General features: G+C 40.0%; 1 protein-coding gene and 1 long non-coding RNA gene across 5 annotated transcripts in view; one reads left to right on the top strand and one right to left on the bottom strand.

Annotated features, from left to right (window-relative positions):
• The window catches only part of LOC132206601 (uncharacterized), an 83823-nt gene extending 63828 nt beyond the window's left edge, over positions 1–19995 (top strand). The window contains exon 4 of the long non-coding RNA XR_009443035.1: positions 18019–19995. This is a non-coding gene — a long non-coding RNA (uncharacterized LOC132206601). The remainder of the gene's footprint in view (positions 1–18018) is intronic.
• The window catches only part of tom1 (target of myb1 membrane trafficking protein), a 91997-nt gene continuing 74034 nt past the window's right edge, over positions 2391–20353 (bottom strand). For 2 of the 4 annotated variants that reach the window (XM_048521144.2, XM_048521147.2), the window contains 5 exons: positions 15234–15309; positions 12645–12713; positions 8220–8279; positions 6214–6256; positions 2391–5429 (listed from right to left, as the gene is read on the bottom strand). In XM_048521144.2, the coding sequence (XP_048377101.1) occupies positions 5284–5429; positions 6214–6256; positions 8220–8279; positions 12645–12713; positions 15234–15309 (394 nt within the window). In that variant the 3' untranslated portion in view covers positions 2391–5283. The remainder of the gene's footprint in view (positions 5430–6213; positions 6257–8219; positions 8280–12644; positions 12714–15233; positions 15310–20353) is intronic. The other 2 variants (XM_048521145.2, XM_048521146.2) reach the window with 2 other exon arrangements.

Below are 20353 nucleotides of genomic sequence, written 5' to 3'. Positions count from 1 at the left end.
CGAGCTGGGCTGGTTTTGGGATGCAGTGAGGGAGGGGGAGATTTTGAAGCTTGTGAAGTCCACATTGATACCATTGGGCTGCAGGGTTCCCAAGCGGAATATGAGTTGCTGTTCCTGCAGCCTTCAGGTGGCATCGTTGTGGCACTGCAGGAGGCCCATGATGGACATGTCATCTAAGGAATGGGAGGGGGAGTTAAAATGGTTCGCGACTGGGAGGTGCAGTTGTTTATTGCGAACCAAGCGGAGGTGTTCTGCAAAGCAGTCCTCAAGCCTCCGCTTGGCTTCCCCAATGTAGAGGAAGCCACACCGGGTACAGTGGATACAGTATACTACATTAAGCAGATGTTCACCTGCACATCTGCCAATACGGAAAGTCATCTTGGGGCCAGGGATGGGGGTGAGGGAGATGGTGTGGGAGCAAGTGTAGCACTTCCTGCGGTTGCAGGGGAAGGTGCCGGGAGTGGTGGAGTTGGAGGGGAGTGTGGAGCGGACAAGGCAGTCACGGAGAGAGTGGTCTCTCCGGAATGTAGACAAGGGTGGGGATGGAAAAATGTCCTGGGGCTGGGGTCGGATTGTAGATAGCGGAAGTGCTGGAGGATGATGCGTTGTATCCAGGAGGTTGGTGGGGTGGTATGCGAGGACGAGGGGGATTCTCTTAGGGCGGTTATTGCGGGGGTGGGGTGTGAGGGATGTGTTGCGGGAAATGCGGGAGACACGGTCAAGGGCGTTCTGGACCACTGCGGGGGGGGGGGGGGGGGGGGGGGGGAGGGGAGTTGCAGTCCTTGCAGAACGCGGACATCTGGGATGTGCGGGAGTGGAATGCCTCATCCTGGGAGCAGATGCAGCGGAGGCGAAGGAGTTGGGAATAGGGAATGGAATTTTTGCAGGTGGGGTGGGTGGGAGGAGGTGTATTCTAGGTGGCTGTGGGAGTCGGTGGGCTTGAAGTAGACATCAGTTTCTAGCTGGTTGCCTGAGATGCACCTATCCTCTCTTCCCACCTCAAGCCACACCTCCATTTCCCACCTAACAACCTCATCCCACCTCCTCAACCTGTCCGTCCTCCCCGGACTGACCTATCCCCTCCCCACCTATACTCTCCTCTGCACCTGTCTTCTCCTCTATCCATCTTCGGTCCGCCTCCCCCTCTCTCCCTATTTATTTCAGAACCCTCTCCGATGACGGGTCTAAGCCCAAAACGTCAGCTTTTGTGCTCCCAAGATGCTGCTTGGCCTGCTGTGTTCATGCAGTTCCATACTTTGTTATCTTGGATTCTCCAGCATCTGCAGTTCCCATTATCTCTGATCACAAATGGAAATTCAGATCGGCTAAAATCAAATTTAATGCCAGAATGGGCTCAAGGGGCTGAATGGTTTAATATGGTTGAATGGTTACGTATTTTATGTCAGCACCATGAGGTTTCTCACTCTGTGGACAGGCTAAGGGATTCTGACTGTTGAATTCTGTGATCTGAAGGTATTAACCGTGCTGCAGGCGAGGTGTTCTATGATGGAAATAGGGTTGGAACCTGCCTTTGCCTTGCTGGCTGTGGTGTATTTTGCTGATGCCAGCTTGCCTGTCCTCTCTTTTGTGCATTAACCCCCAATATGGCTGCTGACTTATTCCCCTGCTCCAGTTTAAGATAACCAGAGGCAATTATTTAACATATGCTTATATTCCAATAGTACCCCACACTTAGGCCAGTTAACTGCTTGTATGTATTTGCATTGTGGCATTTTATCAAAGGAGAAGGATATATCATGCAGATGACTTTCCAAACTCTGGCAAGAAAATCACGAGATAATGGGAACTGCAGATGCTGGAGTATCCAAGATAACAAAGTGTGGGGCTGGATAAACACAGCAGGCCAAGCAGCATCTCAGGAGCACAAGAGCTGACGTTTTGGGCCTAGACCAAAGGTTTTCTGATGAAGGGTCTAGGCCCGAAACATCAGCTCTTGTGCTCCTATGCTGCTGCTTGGCCTGCTGTGTTCATCCAGCCGTACAAGAAAACCAAATCTTGCTCAAAGGCTGTGTTTCATCACACCAGAAATAAATTGCCTTATTCATTAAGATTTGTAGAGGAATATTGTAAAATCTGCTGTGACAGTGACAAAACCCAATTTTAAAACTATATCAGATTTATAGAAAAACCATGTTTCAAACAGTGTGACTGTCCTTTGGTGAAAAAAAATCACATGATTGACAAGACAGTGTGTGTTTGAAGGGGGGAGGTGATGGAAAAGAGAAGCAGCACAAAGATCACAGTTTACATTCTGCTAAGTAGGAGTTAATGCCAGTTAAAAGCAGCTAATTCAGATTGTCATCCAAGCACATCCAGTTTACACCCATTTAATTATTTGAAGTATTGCAAATACTAAATCTGAAACTAAATGTGAGACATTGCTTTTTTAATGCTTAATCACAGTCACTGTCAAATTCCAGCTGTAAGCTTTTAGAAATCAAAATCGCTAAAGACAGACAATTGCATTTAAACAGTACCTTCCATGACTTTAGGATATTCCTATTGCTAACTAAACAACAGTCACTCAAGTAGGAAAACACAACGCCCAATTTGCAGAGGGTAAGTTACGCACAACATGGACCTTATTCAATTTGTATCAGAGATAATGGGAACTGCAGATGCTGGAGAATCCAAGATAACAAAGTGTGGAGCTGGATGAACACAGCAGGCCAAGCAGCATCTCATCAGCACAACAGCCATCTCTCTGATGAAGGGTCTAGGCCCGAAACGTCAGCTTTTGTGCTCCTGAGATGCTGTTTGGCCTGCTGTGTTCATCCAGCTCCACACTTTGTTATCTCTTATTCAATCTGTTTTGGTTGAATGAATTATCAAACACCACCCAGTTTCAAAATAACCATCCTCTGTAACTGCAGTTTTATAGAAATACTGAACCTTGGTTAATCAAGCAATTAAAAGCTGCAACTATCTCATTATCAGATTGGCGTAAAAATGCCTCAATAAATCTTTCTGGGGTAAGATTCTGTAAATAAGCAGAGGATAAGTTAGTTACATGTCATATCACTTATGCTTGTGTGTTTAAGTCAGTTTTTTTCAAAAAAGTGTGATATATTTCCTGAACCAATCAAGCAACAGCAAATTTTACATTAGGTCTCTAGTCATGGGTTCTCTCCAGCGATAGTGTTCTCGGCAAATCATTTCTTGACAAAGCTGGTTGAAGGATTGGTAAATTCTGTTGGCTAAGCTTTTAAATGAGAATCAATCTCAAATTCTATTTTGTTTTCCAGTGATGTGTAGTTTATTGAAAGGGGAACCAGTCATTATTTTAAGTGCAAGTTTAACCTTGGCCTCAAGATTCCTCATGCAAATATGAGAATATGTTCTAAATTTTCAGAATTATAAAAAAAATGCCAACTTGTGAAAGGGATATCAGTTTTTAAGACATCAACTGAGAAGTGTTGATTTAATGAATAACTATTCCTAATAATATTCAATAATTCTTGATTATTCTGATTTAGAGTCAGATACAGGTCCATTGGCCACTCCAATTATACTCCATACAAAACTTCTTTTATTCCACTTCAACAAACCCTACCTGCATAATCTACTATTCCTTTATCACCTTGTTCAGTTTTCCTAATAATTACATCCTTTCAGTTCTGGGATCATTCTTAAAAACCTTTATGGCAATTTATCCAGTACCTCCATACCGTTTTTGTAAAATGGGACATGTATCTTCTTAGTAATCTTCTGAACATGTTTCTTCACAAGTGATGATTATTTTTCTGGTCAATTGTTCAATGCTTTTTGGTGGAAGGATTTCCTTCAAGCCAGAAGAATACAAAACTCAACACACTATAGCAGGAATAGTCAACAAAAATTATACATTGGACAATTCTGAATAGTTACATTTATCTAATGTACAGATGCAGAAGTGTAAAGTTACTGCACTGAACAACATGTAAAGCAATATACAGTCCATTTGAACACTGCTGCAGAATCTTAGCCAGGAATATATTTGCATGGTTATATAGCTACAGAGGAGTGGTGAGTTTTTCTAAGAGGCTCTAAAACACTAGAAATTTCTGGGTGAGCCAATGCCCACAAAATAACTTTTTATTGATTTTGCATTAAATTATTTTTCTAAATCGTACATTCGCTTCCCTCCCTACACGGCTAGAATTGGTCTAGAAATTTATAGAATTAAAACACTAAGTGCAATTGAGCCATTGTCATAGGGTTGCCAACTCTGAATGGGTGTGATCCCAGAGGTTTCATCACATGAGTCCCACACTCCTGTCATTGGTCCATCTTCCAAGCATGCGGCCTTTCCATGACTAATTGAAAAGGAACCAAACCTGGATATCTAATTAAATGAATTTTGACTACTCATGATCTCCAAAAATTTGGTTAATGTCTCCTGTACTTTTCTCTGGAAATAAATCTCTAGTTCATAGAAACCCACAAGGACAAACCTGCAGCGTTGGCAACCCTACAGTTTCCATAGCTTTGAATGATCTGTTTCGAGCCAGAGATGTGCCCCATTTTTAAAGATTGTGGAAGGGGAGAAAAGTTGTATTGCATAGACAACAAGATAAAGATGTAAAAGAAATTGCAGCTGCACACTTACACCACCCCACCCTGCAGTAGCACATCAATGGAATCTATCTCAGAGATCTCATAAATCAGACTAAAGTGTGGATTGTGACCCACTGCTTCACTTGGAGCCACCAGCTTTTATTCTCCAACATTCCCACAAACCCTATGACACATCATTACTATCTTTGTGTTAAAGCATTTAAAACAGAATAAGTTAATGCTTAGAAATCATTTTTCATACCAGCATACAAAAGAACAAACAATAAAATGTACATGGATTTTTAAGGAGGAAACATATAAAAAGTAGTGTACTCCCAGATCTCCAGTTTAAATTATTTTAACACCACCTATTTTGAACTTAAGTACCATCAGCCCACACCATCATTCTATAACTGGATGGCATCTCCACAACTTCAGCGAAGGGTCACATCTTGACCTTTATCCACAATATAGGTGCTGTAGTCATCATGGATAAATATTTTAAAATAGGGTCCACCTCAAAACAGAGTTCCATGGGAAAGACTGTATTCTGTTTTTGTACCGTCCCCTGTTTTTTTTTGAGGGGTGGGGGGTGGGAGAGAGAGGGAGGCAAGGGGAAAAGGGATGGGAGAAAGGGCGGGGAAGGGGAAAGAGAAAGGGCATAGGAATGCCCCAATGTGTTCCTTCATTCAAGGTGGCAGGCAGCTAGAGGGTGGACCTGAAACCTCACAGTGTAAAGAGGGCATCCTCCATCTTTTCCTGCTTCTTCTTTTTGGTCACAGTAACAGAGCCAGGAGCCTCTGTGGGAGGTGACGGGAGGGTTGGCATGCGTTCTGCTGCTTTTGCTCGCTCTTCCAGGAATTTATCAAATTCTGGAAAAAAGAATTGCTTTATTCATTATGCAAAAATGCTTAGCATCTTAGATCAAGCAAAACACTGGCTAGGTCTTTGGGTAGAATGGAAACATGGAACAGGTCAGATGGACCAAAAGTCATTTCTTGTTTGTCATTATTTGTATGTAGATTAGAAGATTATCAGGAGAGTTGGAGATTTTCGTCTGGGAGAGAGCGGTGGTAGATAGAAAGAGGGGGGAAACAGGGCTGGTAGATAGGAGGGAGGTGGAGAGACAATTCCAGGGCTTAGGGTGTAGGTAGCAGGGTCTAATACCAATGGCACAGATCAAAATCAGAGATGCTCAAGAAGCCATAGCTAATGGACTGCAGATAACAGTTTTGGGCTGGAAGCGATTACAGTCATGGAGATAAATGAGCTCACAGAAGATCCTAAAGGAAGGATAACTCAAAGCTTTTCTTGAGATAAAATACAGATCGATGAGCACAGGGGAAATGGGTGAACAGGCCAGGTGTCCTGCGATTAAAGACTAAGCTTTTGCAGTTCAGAGTAAAATTTGATTAATGAATCATTATCAAGTAACCATTGACAAAATTTTTGGTTTGACATTTTTATTTTACTTCAATAAATAGCTTCACTTTACAAGGAATAAAGTTGTGATGTTTGGTGGGAAAAAAAAATCAGACCAATTCAACAACTGGTGGGATGACACGGCCATTGAAAATTCAAGCATGTACAAGAGTTTCAATAGTTTAAAAAAAACTTTTAGTCTTTTATCCATTACAAAATGAAAACAGAATTTACCTTCACTTGTTACTCCTTCAGAATCATCTCCAAATTCACCTTTCTAAAATTAAAAGGTAAGTTTTATTAGTCATTTCTAATGTGAAGACAGAATTGTTTTCTTTTGTCGCAAATAACATCAATTAAAACTGCATTAAACTATGGGCATGTGGTAACATATGGAGTCAATGGGACATATGCTCCATCTCTAGCAGGTGAAGTAGCCATTGACATCTGTGGGTCAGATACAAAACAGACATCCTACTTAAGCTGCACAATAACTTGAAGTGAAAGTCACATAGTCACAGAGGACTACAGCCTGCTCTCTCTTCAGAGAGAGATGGCTGATGGGTAGTGTGACCAAACGTTATCAACAGGTGAAGTTGAGAATATAAGATCTTTATGGTGAACACAACAGGTCTAACTCAAAGAACGGATTAAGTCTGACTGTCTGATTCACATTTGATCAATGCTTAAAAAAAACCACAGCCACATGGGCTTCCCAAACACACAAGTAATTCTTTAAAGGTAGGGAGACTACAATAAGAAAGCATATACAAGTAAAGATCTCTCATAATTGATGAGAACACATATGGCGTACTTTGTACAGCTTCTGACTCCTTACATAAGAATGGATACACTAACCTAGAGCGAGAGAGAGAATACAATGAAGATGAACTTTCACTAGACTGATCCCTGGGATCAGCAAGTTGTGCTACGAGGAGAGATAACGTAGAACAAACCAATCTGAATTAAGAACAAAGAGGTTTTTTAAAAAAAAACACATTCCTCTTCCAGTAGCAAACTGATGTACTTAAGGGTTTGCTTGTTAGCTGAAAGAACAATGCTTTGGTCGATGCTAAATATCTGTGAACGAGCTCAACTGTTGCAGCTCAATCATGGTTCTAACAGTGGTGAAAATGCCCTGAATGTGCCAAACAATATATTTTATAATAGAACAAGAGAACCTCAAACTCCCCATAAAATACTGCCTTCCTGCAGTACTATTTCATGAGCACTAGCCACCTCAAACCTTGCCCAAATGACTGTTTTCATGTGCAAATCTAAACGATGACTGTTGTTCAACCACTGGAAGTGGAGGAGTTATTCAGAGTCAATGCAGTATCTAATCTCAGACAGTATACAACTGCCCAGTAATGAAGATCGGAAATCTTGGATCACTGTGGCCAGGAGGGAACACTGGAACATAAGGACAATTGTGGTGTCACTTATCACAATCAGCCAACCAGAAACTGGGAAGTGAACTGAGCTTTTCCAAAGGGTTTACTCCTATTTCTTATGTGGCTTTCACTCTGGCTAGTATGGTTCAGGAACTGCACCCTGATCATTGCCAGGCAGTTTGTTGTCGTTCAGTCTTTATTCATCAACAGGATGAGGACGTCACTGGCTAGGCAGCATTTATTTTCCATCCCTAATTACCTAGAGGGCAGTTCCGAATCAACCACATCGTTCTGGGTCTGGAGTCACATGTAGGCCAGACCAGGTAAGGACGGCAGTTTCCTTCCTTAAAGGGATTCAGTGAACCAAGTGGGTTTTTCAAACAATTGACAATGGATTCACAGTCATCATTAGATTCTTAATTCCAGATATTCTATTGAATTCAGATTCCACCATCTGCTGTGACGGGATTCGAACCTAGGCCCCCAGAACATTACCCATGTCTCTGGATTAACAGTCCAGCGATAATACCACTGGGCCATTTCGCTCCCTTTAAACCTGCTGAATTCAGCAGTGCCCTGTACGCAAACATTAACAAAAAAAGTGTGCAAGAACATTTCCAAAGCACATCAAGGTGGTTAACAAATTAGGTGAATATATGGAAACTGAAAGGAGAACAAGACTGGATCTCTGGTCGGGATTGGAAATAGCTTTCTCAGACAAAGCCTGGAATCCATAAACCAGCTTTGCCAAAGCTCTGAAAAGACTAATGATAAAAGACTAAAGTCAAACTCAAACTTCAATGGAGTTAAGACAACGCAAATGAAAAAGATACCCAAAATTCTCACCACATCTGTGGACAACCACTGTTCAATATCATCCATTAGATTGGTCTGAGTGACAGGAATCTGTTACACATAAATGGGAAGGGTAGGTGGGAGTTAAACAACCAAAATAAACTTTTAAAAATAAAATTGATAATAAAGTCCACATGTAAGCAAGGTATGAATTTCCTTCATTTTACTTAACTTATGATTCTTATAAAAGAAGAATTGTAAACCCTATTAAAAAATTTGTAAAATGCTGATTTTGAAACAATATTCCAGGGAGTTCCTGCTGAAGCACTTGGAACGTCACACCTTGCTTTCCAAAAATTAAATTAATAAATTAGAATCAGTTTCACCACACACACATACAGATTGGTCACAATATTCCAAAAGTAAAAGTAAATTAAAAGTCAATAAATTAATTTTAAAAACAGAACGAGTCAGCCTGGTAAGAGGTCATGATTAGGCTCTTTAAAAAGTTTTAAACATATCCACCCAAAAGGAAACAGGAAAATGTGATAGATAGTGTACCATGTGGACAGCCTGTTCATATGCCATACAAGAACAAAAAGGCTGAAAAAACAACTCAGCAGGTCAGGCAGCATCAGTGGAGACAAAACAGTTAATGTTTTTGCTTGATGACTTTGCATAAGCACTGAAGAAAAATAGAAACTTCGGAGTTTCTGAGCTGACAGAGGCAGTAAGAACTAAGGGGAAGATCTGTGATAGGGCTGAGATAGATAGATTCTTGATCTGTCAGGACTCAAGGGTTATGGAAAAAAGGCAGGAAAATGGACATGAAGAATGTCCAATCAGCCATAATTCTATTGAATGGCAGAGCAGGCTTGAGGGGCCAAACAGCCTATCCCTGTTCTTATTTTTTAAGGGCTTATAAGTTGAAAGCCAGGGTAAAGTAGGTTATAAAATATTTTGTTGTATAACGTCAAAAAAACCTGCTGATGGATATAATGACGAAACAAAAGCTATGTTCAAATGAGATGTGGATAGTTAAAACAAAATACTACCTGAATGCAACACGAGGACATAAAAGACAAAGGATAAAAACTAACCCATCAAACAAAGCAAAAGAAAAAACACGTAGAACAAGATGGGAGGCAGAGGTCATGATCAAACATTGAACGTTGTTGGCTGCTGAATGCGGAGGCAAAACAGAGCAACTGCATTGAACCTCACTGGAGCAGGCCACAGATAGAAGGTCAGACTGCGAGCTAATGTGGAGAATTAAAATGACAAGCAACTGGAAGCTTGAGGTCATGGTTAGCGATTCAAGGCATGTTCTGTAAAGTGATTAGCCAGCTTATGTTTTAAGTTACTGCTTTACAGAACACCGCTGCTCTATCTACGAACGTGACCCTGAACTTCCAATTGCTTGTCAATTTAAATTTTCTTAACTTGATCTTTGTTTTGATGAGTTGATCTTCATCTTTTCCTTTATCCCTTAATGTTACGTTGGCACTTTTACTTCACAATTCATGCATCAGTAGACACAATTTTTGTTCACTGTATCCATCAGAAAATCTTCTATTATATACACTCGAATGGCTGTCAATCTATCAAAAGATCTTTTCCTTTTCTTCTGCCCTGCTCCCATCCCCCTCTTGTTCATAAACTCTTATATTTCTATTTGTCATCAGATCTGATGAATGCTCATTGGCCAGAAATGCTAACCGTTTCTCTCCACAGATGCTGTCCAACTGCCAAATTCTTCTGACACATTGTATTCTTATTTCAGATTTCAAGTACCTGGAATATTTTGCTTTCATAAAATTGTTCATTCATCATTTCTCTTTCCACTACAATGTGGAAAACCAAGGAAGTGACACTCACCTTTTCTGTTGCAAACAAGCAAAGCCATGATATGCTGTTTATATGACTGGTGCTGAAGATGCTTAACACCACTGGAAACTGAAACTCACTCAAGGCAGGGATGTTCGAATTACAGCTAAGCCTGGAAACCTTACACATAGCAGTTAAATACTTAGCAAGTCTGTATGACTGGACAATCTGGTTTCAGACACAAGTGGGGTGCTCATGATCAAATAACCAGTAACACAACTAGCCAGAGATTTGCACTGATGCTATGTCAACCAGAACAGCTAATACTCAGGCATTTTTGAAATACCATTGTAGGTGATTATTTCGGTTTTGGCTTAGTCAGGTTGTAAAACAAAACCGTCAGGAAAAGTATAAGACGGTTTGAAGGTGTAATGCTTAGTCTACTATGACCTAAACCCCCTACTTCAGGGAGCAACAACCAATTAACAGACAACTTGTCACACCAAATAACAAAGCAGCAAGCAGTGCAAAACTTTCAGCTATTCTTTGCTGCAGACATACATCATTAGGATTTGGAGCTCTCTCAACTCTAGTCACAAAGGGTCTGGAGATCACAGTCCTCCAACCACAGAATGTCAAAGAGGCCTCTAAGATTGAATGTGGATACTGACTCATTTTAAAACATCCTGTCAAATGCTGATGCAGTCTCAAAAGCTCAGATTGGTTCCTGTGATAGGTTCATACTGAGCAGTACAGGGTGGTCACAATTCATTGGTGAGTATTGCAGTTATCATGAGGAAGAAAACAGATGTCAAAGTATACCAGTCCATAGCTAATAACAACAATGATCTGCTTTTAATAGTAGCTCTGAACTCCTTTCATTGAAATCTAAAAAGAAACTGGTAGAATGGATACATATCTAGGAATCTGAAAATGGTCCATAAGCACAACAACACCTTGCACAGGGAGGAAAATTGCATTTCAGAAAAGGGCAGTGATGAGTTAGATATTTCACCATAATTATTTAAAATAGCTTCCACAAGTTAAATAGATCAAATCATTAGAAAGAAGGTCAACAGTTCTAGAAGATCATGCAAATGCACAAATGTTTCAACATTGGAAGCTACAGGTACATATGTACTACCACAAATGGCCTGTGTTAGCAGTTTGTCAACTGCTATAAGGCAAATAAATGCCTGTTCCCAGTAAAGGGTGTAGAAACAAGCTTGCTTAAATATTGAGAACCAAAATAATTTGAATTGAGTTACAATATCCCAGGACACAGACAGTATTGAGGGATTCTCAGCAGCCTGAATGCATACGATTAGCAGTATTTTCTGCCAGCAAAATACTTTTCATCCACTGAAAATGCAAAGTTTTTTTTAAAAAAAATCAACTGACAAGAGTAAGAATTCGCCAAAGAATTAAATGAATTTTATTCTTAAAATGAAAGAGAATGATGTGACAGTACAACTCAATTCTTCACAAGAAAAAAACCAGCCGGATTGCTTTAATTGACTTTCTTTTGATCACAAGTGAGGTACCCTCATGTAAAGGTGGAATGCCATTTCAGGTTCCTACACCAATTGTGCTATCCAATGACCTTTGCAATGCAACTTCCTAAAGCCTGATGAAACTCAATAGCTTTGATTACCCAAACAGAAAGGTAATAGAATCGAATTGCTACAGTGCGAAAAGAGGCCATTCAGCCCATCATATATGCAATGACTCTACTGAAGAGTATCCCACCCAGACCCAGCTTCCTACTCTGTCCTGTAACCCAGCATTTACCGTGACTAACTCATCTAACCTGCACATCCTTGGATACTATGGGGCAATTTAGCATGGTTAATCCATCTAACCTGCACATCTTGGACTGTGGGAGGAAACCAAAGCACCCCAAAGAAACACCTGCGGACATGGGAAGAAGGTGCAAACTCTACAGACAGTTGCCCAAGGCTGGAATTCAACCTGGGTCCTTGTGAGGCAGCGGTGCTAACAACCAAGTCACAATGCTGCTTAACAGGTGGCCAGAACCCATGATAAAGCATAAGTGAAAGTGGGGAAGTGTAATATCAATATTTAATGACTTTATACTCTTGTAGAGAGTTGTTTCTTAGACACTTCCTCGCAAGGATGAAAAGCACGTCACCTCAAAGGAGGCAGGAACAATATGCTGGCAAGAGAAGGATAACGTAGGGTGGGAGAACATGTGTAATGCACTAACATCAGCATGGAACAGGTGGGCTGAATGGCCTATTTCTTAACTGCAAGTACCACATAATTCATCAGTTGTAGGAATCCTCACAAATCTTCAGTCGTGCCCCAGAAAGTAGCTTCTTTTTTGCTTGAGGGGAAAATGAATGAAACAGGAATGTGTTTGTGTTTGGTTTTGGAGGGGAGAGGAGTTGCAAGATTGCAGGAGTTTCATCATCCTCAGTGATTTCATGCCAGATTTTAAACTCCAAAATCTTTTTTGAAAAAACTTATGTATAATGCAAAGGAACAAACAGCAGATTGATGACAATACCAGTGGCATCTCAGGCAAGGTCAACACCCAATACTGTGTGCAGCTTCACCGAAGAGCCCGCAAGTTAAGGTCATGAAGGACAGAAGATGAATTAGCTAGAGAATATGGTGAACTCTCACCATTCCTTGGTTTAACATCCAGTTGTCTAATGTTGTTCTGTTTGTGGGCTCATTCAGTGTATTCTCCGTCTATTTCAGAGAAATCATCATTCAATAAGGAAATAAACCTTAAAAATCAATAGTTAACTCACCTGTTTCAAAAGAGACCTTTTTTAAAAACCTTTTGTGGGATGAGAAGGTTAGTAGCAAGGCCAGCATTTGTGGTCTATCTCAAATTATTTTTGTTCAGATGGTGGTGAATCTTGTTCTTTACAAGTCACCTCTGTGTTATGTAGGTTAAAAGGAGACAGACCTGTTTGAGTTAGCAGATTTCTGCAGTTTCTGGATAATAGAGGGAATTTAATAATCACTGGCACTCCTGTTTGCTAAACAAACAACCCGAGAAAGAGCTTGTGTGCCAAATTAAGTACAACAAAGGGCTTGGCTGGGATTTTCTTACCAGCTAGATAGTTTACCAACATTATCAGGCTCACAACAACTGGTTTTCATTGTATCAAGGTCAGAATCTTTACCGAGTTGGGTCCCTTCAAAGAATGATTATCATAGAAGAGAACAGCCCTATTTATGGCCCGGTAGGTGTCAACAATTATTTATCTTCAGGTGATACAACTGCGAACTAAACAAAAAAAAGCTTAGCGAATTTACTAACAACTTGAACATATTGTGCTTTCTTCTGCCTGCATCCCAACTTGGACCAAGTCCATTCTGAAATCTATAGGTCATGGTCAAATTTTGGGCAATGACATTCCTGAGAAGCAGCTCAGCAGATTTTGCCACATTAAAAGGTACTATATAAATGTGAATTGTTTTGCTGCTTTCTACTACTAGAAAACTTCTGAAGTTGCAAGTGGTTATTTTCAGAGAACTTCCATCATGACGTTGATTTACAGGGTATGAACAAGAATCACCAAAGTGAACTATTGAAGCATCTAAAAAAATTAAGTAATGCTAATGCTTACATCATTATTGTTACTAGTTCAGTTTCATCCACACCAGCCTTTTCCCATTTCAATGTCAGAACAAAGATTAAACATCCTACAAAATAACCTTTACATCAAATTACCTATTTTAAAAGGTGAAGCATCGAGGATAAGGACTATACTTTGACTTCTTTTGTACAGTAGTGATCCTATATCCCCATAGCTATAATGGAGATTGAACAATAAATAGGGCTGAAATACATACCACCTGTTCAAGTGTTGCTAGGCTCCAATTCACTGTCATAAAGAAACATGGAGCTTGGCAAAGGTTTCATTCTCTAAGTATTGCTGAGAAACAAGAGCCTTTGTCAAAGCATGTCATCTTGTACTCAATAGGATAAATTTCAAGGACATAAATACTGGGATATTCTGTATTCAGGAGGGAGGGGTAAAAGAGGAAGAATGATTGATTAATTTGTACAGGTGTTACCCCAGACTCTGACTGGTCAGACTTTTTCCCTGAAAAATTAACCAATTAATGATTATCACCAAGATGACCACTGTCAACTTGCATGGTTTGAAAGGTAAACAAAAATTAAGCAGTCAACTGTCAATCATTAACTGCTGCATTCTCCAGAGCAATGCCTCCAACTGTGTAGGAGAGCAGTTTTCCCCTTTATAAGCATTCTTGTGAATTGCCTTGATGAATGCAAAATGAAAATCTTTGAGCAATATGTCTGTCAGCAACACTTGAGCTTCTATGTTGAGATTTCCTTACTAGCTGCAAAATTCACTTAATTTAAAAACTGAATTTATCTTGCAACTTTGCCAATTAACATTTTCTATAATTGCATCACTGGAGAGGGGAAGGGATTGCAGCAACACAGAAAAGAATTGCATATATATTGTGATTTCCACATTCACAGGATATTAGCAAAATTAAACCTTGAGTTCTTGTCCCTCACCAGCTGCATGTGACCATTGCCAGCTAGAATAGAGATAGTAGGGGAGAACTTCCCTGATCAAACCAAGTGAATGGGATTTATTTCAATTACAAATTGTATTATATAATTATTCTCTACTCACTGCCTTTTTCTGGAACAATAGCCTTGCTTTAATGAGGAGATACTACTGTATATTTTGGTTACAACATCCATTTTCATCAATTGGTAGGGATATTTCTTTTCAAAAATAGATTATTTACCATGCTGCTCTGTTTACAAAGAATTATTTGTTAGAAAATTGACTGTTGCAAATTAGTCCAAGTCAGAATCAATAAACACACTCTTCTTTTCCTCCATTCAATATATCATTTAGTATAACTGAACTAGTGTCTAGGTGTTGAAGGCAGACTGAATTTCCTACACTTTGGCACCAGTATGTTTTCCCATTGTTCCTCACCAGAATAACTTTATTGAAGAAAATTTTAAAACTCCCAAATACTCAATTTTCTTTTCAGTTTTGAAACCAAATTTGAAATGTGTCTAAACCATTTCCAAAAAGCAATGGATAATTTCTTTTTAAATATCATAATTCTCTAATCATTTTGATGATGTAAAACTTGCATTGTATCACTGAACATAAAACAAATGGACCAACATTGAGAAACATAGATTGAGGTTATAATATTAAATGAGCTGTGATTAGGAAATAAATTTGAAGCACTCACCGCTCCAGTGTTCTGCTGTCGAGTATCCAAAGCCCCAGCCAGTCCTTCAATTGCCTGTGGTTCTTCATACTTTACACTGGAAGAAATCCAATATTCTCGGTTAAGCCAAGTTACAGTTGCTTAACTAAGCTCCATAACCAGCCTTAGAGGTGCAATAAATTGAAATTCTGAGCATAACTTAGTATATTGAGGAAGGAAGAGCTAGAATGTGGCTCACAAATTGCAAATACCAACATTTTAACCTTTGATTCACATCCCTGCCTTGTAGCCTCCACCTACCCTCCAAAACCTCTGGCACCCTCCAACTCTAACCTCAGGTACCTCCAATTTTTGAATCGCACCAACATGGTTGTTTGCCTTTTACATTCTAATTCTACTTAAAACAATGCAAATTAGAATATACAAATCTACTGATGTACATTGGGAGTTATCACAAACTAAATACCTTCAACTGCAGATACACAGGCTTCAGAAGTCACTGCCAACTTCCTTGAGATGTATGGAATGGAGTCTACAATGTTTAAGTTCACCAATATCTTCAAAGGCAAAGGCAATTAGGGATAGGCAATAAATACAGGCTTAGCCCAAAACACCGATATCCCAAAAATTAAAACTTCATAGTTACCCATTCTGCCCATCTGTAAGCAATAGAATCACCACATTATAAAATTCAAATTTTGGAATGAACCTCAATGTCAGTTGCTGTAAACATACCGAAACGAATGAATCTGTATACCAATTCCAGGATGTTGACCAAAATCACTGTTGCTGTTATCACTGAAACTTGCCGAAGTTTATAAAGGTTCTTAAATGAAGGGTTTAGTCAAATCCATTTCATCTCACCCCAGTCCAATTAAAAGAACCTGGCTTGGGGCTCTTCTTAAACTTTTCGAAAAAGTGGGGATCGGTGAATGGGCCGCTGTGAACGATAGCTTTAATGCTGAAGAAAAGTGCAACAATAATCGAACTAATGAGGAAAAATGGTATGAAGGGCTTCAGGAGTTTTAAACACATCTCCACCGAGAGCACCGACTAGTTAACTACTTTGCAACAGATGAAGAATCTTCGTTCAATAGGTTCCAAACAAAAATAGAACATCTGAAAATAGTCCTAAGCACATGTACATGAGGATTAAATTCGGAGATCTTGCTTCAAGTGATACAACCAAATAACTGCATAGCCACATGTGCTGTCACACATGCTTTCGTTATTTAGTATGGGATCAAAATTTCATTGAATAATCCCAATCATAGCACAGGATTTCCCTTCAAGGGATCCATTTTCTTCCAATTCCTTTGACTCTCCAACAAAAGGTAATTGCCTCCCACTCCCTTGATTTAAAGTTTACACAGTATCACTCTCTTTGGAACAAATGAGAAATGAAATCTACTGTCAAGCCACATTCAAATATTCCAATAGTACAGGCTGAGGGAAACACTGAAGAAGAAAAACCTTCCATCATCAGGGAAATTTGATGAAAAAGTGGGGAGATCCCAAGTGTGCACTGTCTCTATTGGTTGTACACTGATAAGAGAGACTCACTTAAGTGCCAGTCCACATTTCCTCCACATAAAGTGGAGTTAGTGTAGTAATCTACCATGACCTTGACTTAACGGTTTTAACAATTTTTTTTGGGATGGTGGGGAGCGGGAGGAGGATGGTTTGGTGGAAGGAAAACAGAGTTCTACATCTCTCCTATACTATTAATGAAGAAGTGTTTCCGGGTACGGCACAGTAGCTCACAGGTCAGCACTGATGTCTCACTGTGCCAGGGACATGGGTTTGATTCCAGTCTTGGCTGTATTGTTTATGTGGCATTTGCATTTTCTTCCTGTGTCTGCATGGGTTTCTGCGAGGTGTTCCGGTTTCCTCCCACAGTCCACAGATGTGTAAGTTAGGTGGATTAGCCATTGTAAATAGGGGGTTATAGGAATAGGGTAGGGGAACAGTTCTGGGTGGGATACTCTTCAGAGGGTCAGTGCTGACTTGCTGGGCTGAATGGCCTCTTTCCGCACTGCAGAGATTCTATGGCATCATCCAAGTAACCAAGTTCTAGTTTTGAGGTTCTCTTGATTAGAAGAAATATAGCTTATTTTAATCAATTTCTTTATCATGTTAGACACCTCAGTTAGATTCTTCAGTCTTCTGTAATTGAGAATACTGCCTTGGCTATGCAACTTCTTATTGCAATTTAATTCTTTTGCACTGGAATGGTTTGGTGATCAAAATGTTAAATGGGACCCAATGACGCATATACAGAGGAAAAATGTTTATCGGATGGGAAAAAAAAATCAAGAACAAAGCAACATCATCTTAAAATTACAGGAAATCAAGAAGCTATTTTTCCACACAAAGAATAATGGAAATCTGGAATTCTCTGTATTAAAAGACTATAGATGCTAGGGAACAACCAGAACATTCAAGTCAGAGAGATTGCCAGGTATTTGTTGCAAGGGATATGGAGTTAATGTGAACAAATAGAGTTGTCGAATCCATTAGTTATGGCTTAACTGAATTGTCCATACTAGTTGCTATGTTGTTAATGCTGTACCAAATCTGGGAAGAACTAAAGCTTAACTTAAAGTAGAAATACAATTTCTAACAATAACAACTGTGAAACTTGTAACACACTTAGGCAATGAACATCACATATAACACCAAACCATCATCAGGAGTCAAGTTGTCTAGCACAGAGCAATTGATCAATCATTATACACCATAAGTTACTCAGCACGTGCATCAATTTATTTAAGACATAACCTCTCTCTCTCTCTCTCCCCCACAGCCATGCCCGTGTCCGTGGCCCCCTCCCAACTCCATGCTCTTGCTCCACTTTGGATGGTCTTGGGCCAGTGATTCCCAGGTCGCTGTGGAAATGCTGCATTTCGCCAGTGAGAGTATCACTTCCTCCACCTGCGGCTGGCCTGCCATTTTGAAGCTGTACCCTCAGCTAGACCACAGTACAGTACCAATGACTACTGTTTTTATTTGAACATCCTGGTTGGATTACAATCCATTTGTATTTTAAAGGAAGTGAAGGCATAAGATTCTCTACTGTTTTATCTCACTGAGGTCTGTAATCTACATTTAACCCTTAGTTACTCAGACTCCTTACTTACCTACCATCATAGTACATGATGACTGGGCAATGTAGTCATGCTCAACAACATCCACAAATTGATCTCATCTTGATCACAGAATGCCTACAGTGTGGAAGCAGGCCATTTGGCCCATGAAATCCATTCTGACCCTCCATCAAAACATCCCATCCAGACCCAATACTGTTGTAAGGAGAAAGCTTGTCAAAATGCTTGACACCATCTAAGACAATGCAACCCACTTGATTGGCACCTCATCCAACTATCTTCAACATTATATTCCCTTACTGCTGATGCACTGTAACCACAGTTTAAAATTCATTCACAGCACTTAGCTAACCAGCATTTATTGCCCAGCCTTAATTACCCTTGAAGGTGGTGATGGTGAATTGCCTCCTTGAATTGCTGCAGTCCCTTTGGTACAGAATCCCTAAAATGTGCAAGTAGGCCATTTGGCCTGTCAAGTCCACAAAACCTCTGAAGAGCATCTGACTCCTCATTTACCCCCGTAACACTGGATTTTCCATGGCCCACCTAGCCAACACATCTCTGGACAGGGCCAATTGATCTAACCTGCACATCTTTGAACTGTGGCGGCAAACCTGGAGAAAATTCGTGCAGACATGGGGAGAATGTGCAAACTCCACATAGACTCCACAACTGACTGGAATTGAACATTGGTCCCTGGCGCTGTGGGGCAAAAGTGCTAATGAAAAAGCCATGATGATGATTAATATTATTTCTGCTCATATTCACATTCTTTCAACCAAAACAGATTCTCCAGTGGTTGCATCCAGCATAGAGTTGCTTACTTCAAGCATGGATACTCTGGGGTATGGTATATTGGCAAAACTATGCAGACACTATGACAACAGATGAATGGACACTATACAACAATGGGGGAAACACTTCAGCGGTAAACATCCTCCAAAGGTGGGACTTCGAGATACACAACAATGCAGAGTCACTGAGCAGAGACTAATATCCAAGTTTGGTACCCGTGAGGATGACCTCAACCATGATCTTGGGTACATGTCACACTACAGATGACAGCACCACACTGTACACACATACACACACTCACACAAACCCTCTCTCTCAAGCACATACTCCCTCACACTCACTCATTCACTGTCATGTGCGTGTGCGTCTCACACACACACACACAGATACAGATACAAATCTATGGGATGAATTTGCATTTGCAGATGCATTCTACTTTGTTCGAAATATGCACAATTTGCAGGCAGTCAATGGGGCATTTTATAAATTCCCACTTTGGAAATAAAACCAGTCTGACTCCAGATTAAAACAGACAGATTCTAAACAAGGTCTCACACCTGAAATGTATTGTCTGACTCGAGGTGTTACCTCTTGTATACACTGATAAAACCTTTAGATATCTCGGGGCGGTGACTTGAAAGAAATTCTGGGACTTACATTTTAATCAATCAAAACCTGCATTTCCTCTCTAACTGATTAAAGATTTAACAAGAGGGAGTCAGCCAGCCATTTTAGATTTATTCAATATATTCGCATCAGTTGCATGATGCTTTGATCTTTTACTTATAAATTCTGTGTCTTGATACCTCCTCTCTATCTACGCCTGAGCGAGGAGCAATGCTTCAAAAGCTAGTGTTTTCAAATAAACTGTTGGACTATAACCTGATGTCGTGTGATTTTTGACTTCATTTCCACTAGATTAGATTAGCATTGCAGCACTGCCATACAAACCATGCCTGCTGTTGCAATGTTACAATCTGACTGAGAAGTAGCCTTCCCATTCTGCTGATTGTAGTATCTTTTCTACAAATGTCAGTGATTGTTCATTAGAAAACAAAACATGCAAATTGGAAAAGGGTCAGAATCCAACAATTCTGACAGGATCGCAAACCTTTGAACCATAAAATGCCACACCTGGTAACTTAATCTACAACTCTCAGGTCTTTGAATTAGAAGAAGTTTTACCCAGCTAACATCTTATTCCTAAATTTTAAAATAAAGCCAATGGTGTTTAAATTA

This window comes from Stegostoma tigrinum, chromosome 38 (assembly GCF_030684315.1).
Source record: "Stegostoma tigrinum isolate sSteTig4 chromosome 38, sSteTig4.hap1, whole genome shotgun sequence".
NCBI lineage: Eukaryota > Metazoa > Chordata > Chondrichthyes > Orectolobiformes > Stegostomatidae > Stegostoma > Stegostoma tigrinum.
This window is presented reverse-complemented; position numbering and strand designations above follow the sequence as displayed.